The sequence below is a fragment of the Ammospiza caudacuta genome, chromosome 5, assembly GCF_027887145.1.
Source record: "Ammospiza caudacuta isolate bAmmCau1 chromosome 5, bAmmCau1.pri, whole genome shotgun sequence".
NCBI lineage: Eukaryota > Metazoa > Chordata > Aves > Passeriformes > Passerellidae > Ammospiza > Ammospiza caudacuta.
In genome coordinates, this window is record NC_080597.1 from 63,936,265 (window position 1) to 63,949,467 (window position 13,203).

Genomic DNA, 13,203 nt, shown 5'->3' on the forward strand with positions numbered 1-13,203 from the left:
CATTAACCATTGAAAAGAAGCATATGTTGGGCAGGCGTCTGCCACTGTGTCCTGCAAGGCATAGCAAACCAGCATGAATAAATCATGGCAAAGCAATGAGTTTTGAACAAAGCTAAAAGAAACAAGTCATTGGCCTTCTTCTGTTCTATCTGCTGCTTGCTTTTTGGCAAGCACATTCATCTCCTAATGCTCCCCTTGGATTCTGTGCTAATGATAATATCACATCAAGCCTCTGTGATTGCAAATTACTGCTTGAACACCTGACTTATCACTGAATTTAACCTGGATGTTTGAATTTTCAAATCTGCAGTTTGGAAGGGAAATTTGGAAAAGAAACAGAAAACGCCGCTTACCCTTTTACATGTAAAGTCCGCAGGACGTGGCTGAGTGAAAGGCCTTGCACAGATGATACAAACACTGGCTGCCAGCAGCCAAAAGCATCCCTGATGTCAGAGCTCACTGGCAGGCTTTGAAATGATGGCTGTGTATCACAGCAGAGGCTGCTACAGCAGAGCTCACTGTGTGAATCAACAGTTGATGCCGTTTCAGGTGATGACAGGTAACACAAGCAGAAGTGATGCACGCTCAGTTCTCTGCCCAATTCCAGCACCTTGAAAACAGCAGCTGTTCCAGCAGAGTGCTTCCTCCACAGCACTTGCTCCTGGGCTGGCACAATGCTCAGCACAGACACTAAACCCCTCTCAGTGGCCTCAGAAGTGATTGTGACAGCAGAAAGATGCCATAGCATCCCACCGTGTCACTGGGCTCAGATAAACACCTAAAATTCAAGGAAAGAAAACAATCTTAGTTGTTATGTGAATTATATTGTTTATTGGAGAGAGATTGGGTTATAACACAAGGACTAGTATTGTAAAGTTTAAGAAAAAAGAGTTTCTGTGGTTTATGTACATTTTTACCACATTAGTTATCGCTCATTCCCACTCTTCATGAGTCAATGTGAGATAGTATAGTATGCTGCAAAGCTTAAAAACAATATTTTTCTTTGGCAGCTATTACTTCACGAATCCACCATCTGCTGCCATTAAATCTATCTAGTTCTAGCAATACTAATAATTTCCTACAGCGAATAAAGGTTGAAGATGAAGTAATAGAATTTTCCAAAGTAATTTTTCTTCTTTAGTACTTAAGACTAAAAATTTTAATTTACGGAAACTACAAAGTATATTCAAGAGAATTCATTTAAATTTGTTTTAATAAGGAATTGGTTAAGCTGTGGAAAGTTTCACTTAACGTCGCATTCTTCATATTATGTTCCAGGAGCAAAACAATCCTTTAAAACTTATTAAGCAAAATTATATTTTGCTGTGCTGTTATTTCCTCCCTCCCTTGAGTACCGTTTCATCTACACATCTCTGTTTCCACAAGTCAGACTGGCAGTTTGGTGTCTGTTATCAAAGTCTCTAAAGAACCTAAAGGAATTATCTTCTCCCTGATCCCTCCCAGCTACAAGCCCACAGCTCCCACCAGAGCTGGGACACCAGCTCCTGCAGGATATCAGTTCCTTCCAGCTGCCCCCAGCCAGTACTGATGCCTGAAACAAAGCTCTGGAGAAATCAGACTCTTGCTCCTGTTTGTTTTTCAGGATCTGTAGGGTTCTTGTATCATGATGCAGCAAGGCATACTTGGTTAGCTCCTTGTTTTGGCTGCTTGTTCCTGAGCCTGTGTGGCACAGCAGCCTCTTGGCTCCCACCTGTGCTCCTGGGGCACCTGGGGAGCAACGTGCTGAACTTGCTGTAACTTCATTGCAGTTGGAGCCCCTCCCTGCAGCAGTTCCTGCAGAGCCTGCCTGCCCTGGGAGCCTGCCCTCACTCCCTTGTGCCAGCAGACTCAGCACAGCTGCTGCTGGCTCCTGAGCCACAGGGACACTGACCTCCCACCTGCTTGCAGGAGAGGTGACCTCATCCTCAAGGGGTAGAGAGGGACCATTTCATGGCCTAAAAGTTTGGGGACCAAAAAGGGCAGCAGGCAAGAGGAAGCCAGGCTGTTACTCAGGGTCTGGAGCCTTATTTCCTTACATCCTGGAATTTTATTCACTTTATTCTCCTTTCCAGCTCCATAAAATGCAGATTTCAAGTGGCCTGGAAGTGCCAGATGTGGGCAGGTACGCAGAGGTCCCTGGGCTCAGGCAGTAGCTGTGCACTGCCCATGGGACAGCTCCCCATTGCTTTCCAGAGCTACCCACCTCTCCTGGTCTGCAGGGGAAGCCAAGATGCTTGGTTTGGACCCTGTGGCTTTCCCAGCTTTGCCTGAGTGTCATGTATGGGGTTACTCCTGCAAACATGATCCACCTGAACTACTTTAGGTGTCCACCTTGGGGAAAGGTGCATCACCCCCACAAGAGTGGCTGTTTCTTGCCACTGCCTTTGAAGAGAACCTGTAGATGTTGAGAAGCAGGTGAGATGACTCCTATCCTGCCACCTGCTTTTAAAGTGGGATGCCTGAAGTATATAGCCTTGATTTGCATTATTCACTAATTTAAGTTCTTCTGGGTTTAGATGAACTTTGGCATCATAGTTCACTGCACCCTGTTCCTTGTTTATGCTGGAATCCCAGCATATTATCTGCTCTTGGTGAAGCTGGTGGCCCAGCAGCCATCTCTGTCTGAGGAAATGCTGCAGCTGGAAAGAACAATAAAATAATATTAAAGACTTTACTGTAAGTAGTGTCATATCACAAACACTTTGAAACTCATTCAGCAATATTACTTACAAGAGAAACTCATTGTAAGGTGGTTTTGATCCTGTTACTTATTTTAGCTGTCATCCTTTGAAACTTAGTTTAATTGTGCATTATATGTAAATCAAAGTCTGAATAGTCTTTCAAGTTGGGGATTTTAAAAAAACAAAGGAAAGCTTGATCCCTTATTTGGCTGACACTTCAGGAATGCAAAAAATAAAGACTTAAGCCATGTCTGAGTAAAATTACCTGCAGAGTTTTGCAAGTGATGGTGTTTGTATCGGTGTGCACATTAACTGAAATTATGCTGTGTAATGTTCATTCAGTCTGGGATCCAGAAGGGAAACAGTTCTTTCTCACTTCTGTGTCCTCACTGTTAATGAAGAGCCTGTGATGGTATTCAGATGTAAAAACCGAAGTAAAACCTGGCTCCTCTTCAAAAAAGCTGAACTCCCATGCTTCAACAACAGAAAGTGTTTTAAACTTGTTTTAAAGATTGCTGCTCTAACTCAGAAACCCAACAGTATGAAAATATTGGTCTTACTCTTTAACCATGATTCCATATGACCCTTTGGCAATAGATCTCAGCTGCCTTCTATCTAATCTGTATGGGTTTTGTGCCCCAAAATTTGGGACCCACTGTTCAAGAAAGAATCATTTTAACCCTGTCCTTCACCAAAGGAAAGGGTGCCCAGCTGAAACATGCCTGCAGTTTTACTGCTTTACCAGTGGTTTGTGGAGACCTGCCTGGATTTGCTTTCTTTCCAGACTGCAGTCAGATTTTGGGGGCTTGACACAAGTGCTTCATTATACAACTCATCACCAACAAAATAAACCTGCTGCAAGAAACAAAGCTTTAGTCTCAGAAAGCTCAGAGGCCCCTTCTGTTGTTATGCACAGACTGTAGAGACATTTGTCACGAAATGCTTCCTGTGCTGCCAAGAACAAGGCAGAAGTCTTGGCTTGGGCAACATAGTATGAAAGTAAAAGACTTTCTTGTCTTAATTCCAGGTAGAAGTCACTGACTTAGTCTGTAAGTTTGGATTATTGCTTAAAGACAGGCTACTTCAATGCCAGGTGCTATGTTTTGGGAGGATGTAATTCAGATGGAACTGTTTGCTTTTGTAGATGGAGTTAGCAGTAGCCCCGCTGTGTCGGCGAGTCTCTGACCTGGGCAAGTCCTACAGACAGCTGAGGTCATTCAGGTGAGGAGCAGTCACAGGATGACTAAACTGTATTTCAAACTGATTTATTACCTCCTGTTAGTTCTGATTGAACTGAGAGCTTTTTTGGCAACACCCACCTGCAAATTAGAAATAGATTAAAGTTCTTTTAAATTTTATGCAGAGTATAACTATGATTTAACAATCTTTGTCATGCAAATGTTGGCCGAATTGTACTTTTTTGTATTGCTTTCAGTACATCTTCTGTATGACAGCGAATTCTATAGTTACCTTAAATGTTTTCACTGAAATACAAAATTTACGGTCCTTTGTTGTTTAATTACAATAGGCATCCTTTGTTGTTTAATTACATTAGGCAACTGCCCTAAATTTTTGCAAACTGGACCTGTGTTGGAAACCCCAGATGCAGAGTAGGGGCAAAAAACTCGATGGTTCTATCCTAACGCAATATTGCCACCACACAGAGGCACTTTTCTACTGCATAAGATAAGCGTTTTCTTCATTTAATGAGTGTATTGTTACATTTTTCCAGACCACTGCTATTCCAGACCAGTGAGCATATTGCCAGTAGCCCAGCTCTGGGAGAGGTTATTCCATTCAGCATTATTCTTCAGTTCTTATTTACAAGAGCACCACCAGAGCTAAAATCACCCTTCCAGGTAATAAGATCAACCTGTCTTTTATTTTCAGATGTCCTAAGGTGCAACAAGCATTGTAGTTTGCCCTAGCTGTTTTAGTTAAAAAATATTAAAATGCATATTTTATATAATTTTTGGCTTTGTTTTTATTGTGGCAAATGCATTATAATAATTGGTTTACTAAATTGATGGATTAATAGTAGGGATACAATAACCTGATATTAAATAGACTCCCAATTCTTTATTATTCTGTCAGCTCGTAGTAGAAGTTGCAGACCTTTCCCCAGACTGCAAATTGCCTGGATCCTTCTCTTGTAAGATGCAGGAAATCTAGATAAAAACCCTGCCAGAAATGGGGCAAGAGCTGATGTAGGAGATGACCTCTGAGCTCCCAAATAAAATACTGGGCTATTCCTGTTAATTGTCTTTGATTTCTTAATTCATTCTGCATCACTGCAGTATTGACAGCCTCATGTGGCTTTCATTTATGTCATCTGTGATTCTGAAATTGGTGTGTCTGTTTCCTTTTTTGCATTTTGTGTAACTGGTGTTTGTGTTTCTCTGTTCCAGAGGGCTGAGTGGTCCATTGCCCGCTACTCCCAGTGGCTCGATGATCATCCAGCTGAGAAAGACAGGCTTGCTCTCATACGGTAAAAATCCGGCTTCTTTCTCCTCTGCATTTATGATAATGGAGCAGGAACTTATCTGCACACTAGGATTCTTGAAAAGTAAAAATCATGTGCCTCAGGGGATGTATCACAAGTACCATTACCTCTCTCCACTCATGGGATGAGTTGCAAAGTGGCAGAAATACAAACTGAGCTCTCCTGTCCACTGCCCTGTGCTCAAACTCTCCAGTGCCTTTGGAAGGAGCACATAATCCTCTTGTACAGGAAGTAAACTGTGCACAATGATGGCTTAAATTAATACTGAGTTTTTGCAAAACTGCTCCCCTCTCCTAACTGCTGGAAAGTCAAGACTGCAGCTGTCCTGTCATCTGTATCAGGAAATAGAAGCTCTGAAAGCTTAACCAATATAAATGTAGCTAGAAATCTAAAACTGGAAGACTCTTGTTACACACCTGGAATGTTACTCTTCAGGAAATCAGCCCGTGATCTTTAGAAAATAATAATAACATCAGGTTGCTAGGGTAGATGACTTCATAGCTAAATATTATTTTGCATCTTAAGGTGTTAGGAAAAGTTATGAAGAGTCTTGTTTTTCAAACCAAGCAAAGTTTTGAAGTATGGTACAGACAGCAGATTTGTATGAACATGACAAAACCAACCTGGGGATCCTCAGGATTCAAGACTCAGATGATCATTTGGCTCCTAAAGCCCTAAACTTTCCAGCCATCTTCTCAGTGACCTTGGTGTCCCCCACAGCAGTGACCTGGGACTCACGTGGCTGCACTGGGCTCCACCTGGCCTGGGAGCCAGCTCTGTCCTTGAACTACCATGCATGGATGTTGCCAGCTTTTGCTGGAGTGGTAAAAGCTGACTTTTCCACTCCAGCCAACAGTGGTTGTGCCTCAGAAATTCAACTGTTTTCTGTCCACACTTCTAAAGCAGCCAAGAGGAGTCTGCTATAAATATTTACATTTCCTGAAGCTGATAGCACCACACAGTCCTATGTAGTAATCAGGCCAGTTAAGAAGATACTAGTTGATCACCAGTAGATATTTCTAGGATTTGTTTTTGAAATATTAAAATACAAACTGTGTCTCTTCATATGTGTATTTTTGGAAAATCATACTTGTGATTGGTCTAGTTTGTCTACAAAACCAGCTTTTCTTGAATCTCAAGCCATGACACTGAATTACAGAGACATAGGTGATAGGTGTATATGTAATCAGCTATGAATATTTTGATTAGATATAGTAGGGAAAGCAGGGAATGCAAGTCATTTGAAACTAGTGGGATTTTTTCTCTTCAGTTTGTTTTCCCAAGTTTGAAAATGCCATCCTTAAACTACAACACATTTTTGTCTTTGTCTGCAATTAAATTTCATCCAGACTGATTCAGGTAATGGGCGTGCTGGTGGTCATGTTCAGACACTGATAAATTGTTCTAACCATGGAGGTATTAAGGAGCAAACCTTGGGATGAGGCTTTTAGGCTGACACAGTGTCATCCATTAGACCAAGTAGCCAAGCTGGAATACTTAAGTTTTCCCTTCAATCCTTTCACTGAATCCTTTATTCATTTTTCATGGCTGGTTATCCATATGTAAGGCGGGCAAGCAGACATCAGTCACTAGTGTGACCATGAATCACTCATATTTTCTTTAATACTCTATTGGAAGATTTTTGAGCCAGCTCTTTGTGTGTTTCATAGGAACCCAAGTTGAGCTGCAGGCCTCTTGCTCTTCTATCAGTCACCCTCCTCAGGCTTTTTCCACCTGTAGTTGCTCAGCTGTGTGAGTTGAACTTTGGATGTTTGGAGGCCTCAGATCCCTGCACTGCCCTACATCAAAATATTCTCTTTTTGTTTGCTGCAGCCTTGCAAATGGTAATTTTGTGCAACTTCCTTTTGTAACAAGTGTGCAATTACTCTAGGGACCTGCTGCCTAGATATTAATTTCCTTGTGTTACCAGGATCCTTCTAGGCTCATATTAAAGCTAATTGGAGTGCTGCTTCCGCTCTGTAGGTCTTAAATGCTTTGCTTGCAACGTGGTGTGAATGGTATGAATTAGTCCCATTCTGAGCATTTTTGTGCATTTCCTTCTGCTTGAGTTCAGCATGGGGGTGGTATTTACCTGGCCAGAGGTATATTTGCCAGACTCCCTTTATAGACAACAGAGAGAAACAGGCGCTGCTGGGGCTGATTCATCTCATCCTGAAGCAGGTACCTAAAATAGGTCAGTTGCATTGTGTCCTGAAACCTCCCATTTTCTCTGTTCAGTGAATGGAGTGTGGGCTGGGACACAGGAGCTCTCCCAGGCAGCCAGCTGCCCTGGAGACATTTAAAGTTAGGTGAGATGACCCTGCTGCAGGTGTCCTTCCTGAGCAGGGATTGTGTTGAAAGGAGCAATTGCCTGGTCAGGGCAATTTTTTTCTTTTTCTTTTTAAATTAAGCTTGAAAACTCAATTTTTCTTCCATAAAAGAAGCCCTATTAGACTTGACAGAATTTGAGCTAGCCTGAAGGATAGTTCATCCATTCAAGGGCCAAATTCTCACCTTTACCATTAGAGTGTGTTAACTCCCGTTACTCAAGCTCACCCTTGCTGAAGCAGAGTTGAAAGCCAGACCCAGTGAAGGGTTCATTTCCATAAGGAGCAGCTGTCCTGAGCTGGGGAGTTGCTCTGCCCACTCATCTGCCTGGGGCAGGGACAAATGGCAGCTTGGGGAGCACTGTGAGAGCCCCATCTGTGCTGGGCTCAGCCTGGTGGGCAGAGCTGTGTGCTGGAGATCTGTGCCCTGGGCTCAGCCTGGTGGGCAGAGCTGTGCCCTGGGCTCAGCCTGGAGGGCAGAGCTGTGCCCTGGGCTCAGATCTGCAGGAGCACAGGAGGGGCAGGAGCACACCCGGCGGGGCTGCGGCGCTGCCAGCCAGGCACAAACCCCAGGGCACTCAGGCAGGCAGCCACAACCAGAGATGTCTCCAGCTCCTCTCTTGTCCTACAGGTGATGCTGCTGGAGGTTCTGCTGTTTGTTTTTACAGTAATTTTTATAGCACTGGGTTAAATAGACCTGGTGTCACACAGATGTGCTCGTACACAGCAGATTTTCCGTTTTGTGCTTTGCCCCAAAGTTTGCAGAGCAAAGAGACTTTTACCAAAACACTAAAGAAAAGTCTGGCCCAGTGTCGTGCAGCTGCCCTGCTGATGGATCAGGACAGGGGTGCAGTCCCAGTGCTGAGCAGAAAGAGGATCCCTGCCTCTTCTGAAGCTCACCATGGAAATCTGACTCCATTTGACCAAAGGCAGAGCCCAGGAGGGTAGCACTAGGATTCACAATTCCATATAAGATTAATTAATTATAGTCATTGTAAGGGATCCACATTAAGATCCCTTAAGAGCCACAACCCAAATAATATTTTTTTTTCCTTTTAACTCTAGATATAAATCTTCATGGGTTCAAATAACATTTTAAAGAACTATCAGGGTCTTATATAATCAGCTTGTCCTGATTTCCAAGAAAGCTCATGGTTTTGCTCATGCAAGTGAAGTAATTTAATAAGTGCTTTAAAATCCTTTTCCTTATGTGGGAGGGCATCTTAAACTTAGGGCTTTTTTTTTCCTTACTTCTTATGGCATTTTTAATGAAGCATTAATATATGCAGAACATCCCACCAACCCTCCTTCCATAGCTCTCTTTTACAAACAATATTTGTAATGTATACCATAGCTTGTCTTTTGAAATAGAAACAGATTGCTGAACAGGTTTTATGTCCTTTATTAGACTAGAAGATGCTGTATTTAGGGCATTATTGAGTCTAATCCCTTCAAGAGTATGTTTTGTATATTACATAAACAGGGTTTCTTCCATCTTAAAAACAATAATACAGATATATGTTACATCTTTCCATATGACAACAGCTGTGATCATCTCTGTGCTGGAGACTTCATGATACTGCTTTCACCCATAGGGCTGTTTATTTTTCCACAACTACTTTGGCACTGGTGTTTTTGCAGTGTCCTCAACAGGAGTGAGCCTGCCTTTCTAAGATTTTAATGCTAAACTAGTGCATCTGAATTGAGTCCTGCACTGCCAGCATAGTTAACAAAAGCTCATTTGAGCTAGAACTGCTAAAGTTTACCAAAATGTCATGGAAAATTCTGCATTTCAAGTGTTAACAAAGCCCCTGAATTCATTTATCTCCCCAGATTAGAGTCAGGTAGGCTTCCCAGCAGCTCCTGTGGTGTTCCAAGTTGCCCAGCTCAGGCAGCCTGCACTGAAGTCTGGCTGCATGCAGCAGCAATCATCTTGCTTTGCCACAAGCAACTTCCTGCACTGTCCATGTTCTGTATGCTGCAGTCCCTGAAGCCTTGTTGACTGCCTTCAGCAAAACAAAATTCCCATCCCAAATGAGCTTCTGAAACCATGTCTACTCTATGACCATTGGTGCCTTTAGTCACCTCTTCCAGCCCATTCCTCCCTCTCACTCTGGAGCAACCTCACCATTGCTCTCTGGACTCCAAACAACTTTCCTCCCTGGATTTGTGCCGTTTTGCTACCTGGGCCTTTCCTACCAGGAATGGACAGAGTTCCTGGCCTCCCTCTGTGGTGTCATTACACAGGCAGCAATGCAAAGGAGTTTTCTGAGCTTGGCCATGATTCCCTTGCCCCCTGGTAGGTGTGGAGCCCCAGGCTGCCTCTTTGCTAGCAGCCTTCAGCAGCTTCTCGTCCTCCCCTTGGCTGCTTTCCTGCCCCTGCCTGTGTGGAGCAGGCTCCCAGGCTGCCCTGGTGGGCACAGGGAGTTCTCCAGGCCACTCAGCTTTATCACAGACACTGCTCTTTCACTGTTTCAGGTGAAATAATGATTATGAATTATGAATGGCTTTAAAAAAAAAAACATTCAGCTTCAGAGTGTTTAAATACTTCCATTGGAGATGCAGGTGTGGGACACAGGAAAATAGTGAATGCAGTTGGAGTATTCAGAAAGATTTTGTTTTCATTGTTTAGTGTAAAGCTGTAAAAGGTCTCTTCTAGAAAAATGCCTGAGAATTCACCTTAGAGTGTTGACATTACTGATTGGAGTGGGTAAGAGTTGTGATGCTCTCAGGTTGCTTATGTTTGTGAGGTTTGACTCCATCTCTTTGAAACAATGCAAGGAAGGCCACAGTAAAAGAGCAAGTGCAGCAGAAGGGACCTGCAAAACTCCTTTTAGCTACCTCTGGAGTTGGTTTTGCGAGTTAAATCAGATTCTTTTGGGGCAGGAGAGAAGGAAAAAAGATAAAAGCTACTAGAGGTGTGACAGTGGGACTGTAATACTGCAGTATGGCACTTAGCATAGCCTAAATCTCATTCCATCTTGTTTGATCTGATGGGAATAACAGTCTGGCAAAGGATTATCAAGGGCTCACATTGAGTGGTTTTGGGTGCTGCTTTTAGGGTAAAGCTTCTCCCTTTCATCTATCTGGTTATCTCTGTAATCTTTTTCAAGGGCTTTTTCAAAGCAAGGAGATAAATCAGTTAAGGGATAGCAGTGTTACCATCTGGGTAATGATGCCAACCCACAACTTCACCAAGCATTTGAGGAGTGTATAGGATAGAAAAGACAGGGATACTGCCGAGTGGAAGGGGAGAGATTTATCAAGATAAATGACAGTTACAGTAAGAAAACTCACAGGAGTTCCTCAACTGTCCTTTTAAAACAAGGGACAATTCTTTGTAGCAGCTAATAAACATCTAACATGTCTAACAATTACTGCTGACCAGAGCGCTTGAGTGCTGACCTGAGTGGAAATGTGAGACATTTCAGACTCTTCTGAAGCATCTCCACTCATCAGGGTGGCATCCTTGATGTCATCCTTGACCCCTTCCTGCCTGCATCTCCCACCTGCTGCTCAGTCTGCTCATCACATGTTGCCCCTCTTTGCTACAAGAGGCCAGTTTCTCTAAAAAGCACAATTTCCTGCTGTCCCATTCCCCCAGTTTTTCTCTCTAAATCTTGGGATTTAAAATAAACCTGTGGATGTGCCTAATCTCTCTGCAGTTCATGATGATGATGGCCTTTACTGGGAATGAAGTGAGCTGCACCCAAAGCACTTTGTGGCTGCAGCAAGCAGTGTTTTAGTTGCCTTTTTCACTGTAGACCCTGTGCTGCTCCCCAGGGACCATTGGGAAGGAGCAGGCTGAAGCTTCTCAGAGAGCTCACCATGTGCAAAATGTCAGGTTTACTTTAGCTAGATAAAATAAATATTCTTTCCCTGTCTTTCTGCCTGTAACAGATTCCTTGTCTGTTGTGGTTTGTTGCTGTGCAAAAAATTCAAAGTGATTCCTTACAGTGTATTTGTACCTGCTGTGGACCCCTCAGCAGTAGCTCACAAGGAAGTTATCAAAATTTAAGAGCTCTCAAGTGCACCAAGGCCAGCATAAGGAACTGTTTCTGTGCTCAGTAACTTTATTTTTCTGAAGGATCTCAACTCTCCAATCATCCAGTCCATCCTTCTTTGGTCTCCTCCCAGACAGCATGTCCTGGGCTTCAGCAAAGAGGGGCTGTGAGTCTGGATGCTGCATGGGACATGGGGAGCTGTGGTGGGAATTCCCTGGTGCTGTGCTGTTCCAGTCCCACCCTATGCTCAGAGGTGAAGCTGCCTTGGGTTCTTTGGTTGCACAGTTGCACACTTCACTCTCTTCCTGTCAAACTCCATGGCAGGGGCTCCAGTTGGGGACAGGCAGCTCCTCCTGGTGCTCCCTGCCGGCGAGGCTGACGGATCAGTGCTGGCAGGAGTGGCAGCAGCCCCAGGACCAGCTCGTGGGGCAGGGCTGCCATGGCTGTCATTGGCTTACAGGAACCCAAAGCTCAGACTCCTCTCTCCAGAGACCTGAGCACAGGCCTTGGCCTCAGGAGCATCTTCCACTTGCTGATAAATGAACTCTGCTGGAAATTCCCAGCCACGCTCTGGCACAAGTTATTGAGGAAGGGCCAAGCCCTTGCTGAGGTAGCAGCATCTTTACTCACAGGCACCCAAGTGTACTGTGACCCTGCATCTTCCTACCATCTCCTCTGCTTTGTCAGGTTTGGTGGGCTCATCTGAGGCTTCCCAGGGCTGCAGCATCACACAGGGATCTTGGCTGCTCCTCTCTTACCATCTTACGGCAGGAGAAGCCCCTGTGTGTGAAACATGGGCTGAATATCACTCTTCAGTCCTTTGTTTTCCTTTCCTTAAGCCTTGCCTGATTCACTGCCTACTGCTGCCAGCAGGCACGTACCAGGGAGCAGTGCTGCCTTCCAATCCATGAACTCTTCGTGCAGGAACGCAGGGTTCCACCAAAGGCTTGTTTGTTGGAAGGAGCAGCAAACATAAATACAGCTCTGCCTGCACAGCCCACCATCCTACAGCAGTGGGTGTGTATTTACAGGCACAGATTTGTGGTTGCTCTGTGTTACCGTCTCCCTTGACCCCTGTGCCCCCCCACCCCTTCACCAGATGTGCACAAGAACCATCTGCCTTCTCCCAGTGGGACTGGGAATGTTCCTGCCATGTAGCTAAAAGCCATTGGGCTCCCTGGCTGGCAGAGCAGCTGTGCTGGTGCATCCTGCACTCCCAGAAAGGAAGGCAGGAGACAAAACCCAGACCCACTCCCTGCTCAGTGACCCTGGGGGCTGGAAGCACTGTGGTGACAATCTGTATTAGAAAAGGAAGAGCCACATACCAGGAGCTCTATTAGTCTCCATGTGAAATGGGGTCTGTTGTTTGTGCATTTTCTTAATGTCACAGTTTTGCTGCAAATAGCAAAAAATAAGCGAATTTTAGAAGGAAAATCCAAGATGATCATATCAGTTCAATGAAGAAATAGAAGCAGAAAGGGAGAAGAAAATTATATTCAAAGCTATATTTAAGGGTGGCAACGATAGCTTGGCCTACTTAATGAATTAGTAAGTTGGAACCTCAACAGATGAGCACTTACAGTGTTTGTTTTACAAATATGCTGTCACTCAACAATACTGTGTACTAGAATGTTGGCTGAAAGGTGACCCTGTGTTGTGAAGCATCACCACAGTCACCCCTTTTAGCT

The 13,203-nt window shown here is 44.1% G+C and overlaps 1 protein-coding gene across 3 annotated transcripts in view; it reads left to right on the forward strand.

Moving 5' to 3' along the window:
- The window catches only part of COG5 (component of oligomeric golgi complex 5), a 175,769-nt gene that overhangs the window by 159,494 nt on the left and 3,072 nt on the right, over positions 1–13,203 (forward strand). For all 3 annotated transcript variants that reach the window (XM_058805046.1, XM_058805047.1, XM_058805049.1), the window contains exons 19-21: positions 3,826–3,902; positions 4,414–4,540; positions 5,090–5,169. In XM_058805046.1, coding sequence (XP_058661029.1) covers positions 3,826–3,902; positions 4,414–4,540; positions 5,090–5,169 — 284 coding nt within the window. The remainder of the gene's footprint in view (positions 1–3,825; positions 3,903–4,413; positions 4,541–5,089; positions 5,170–13,203) is intronic.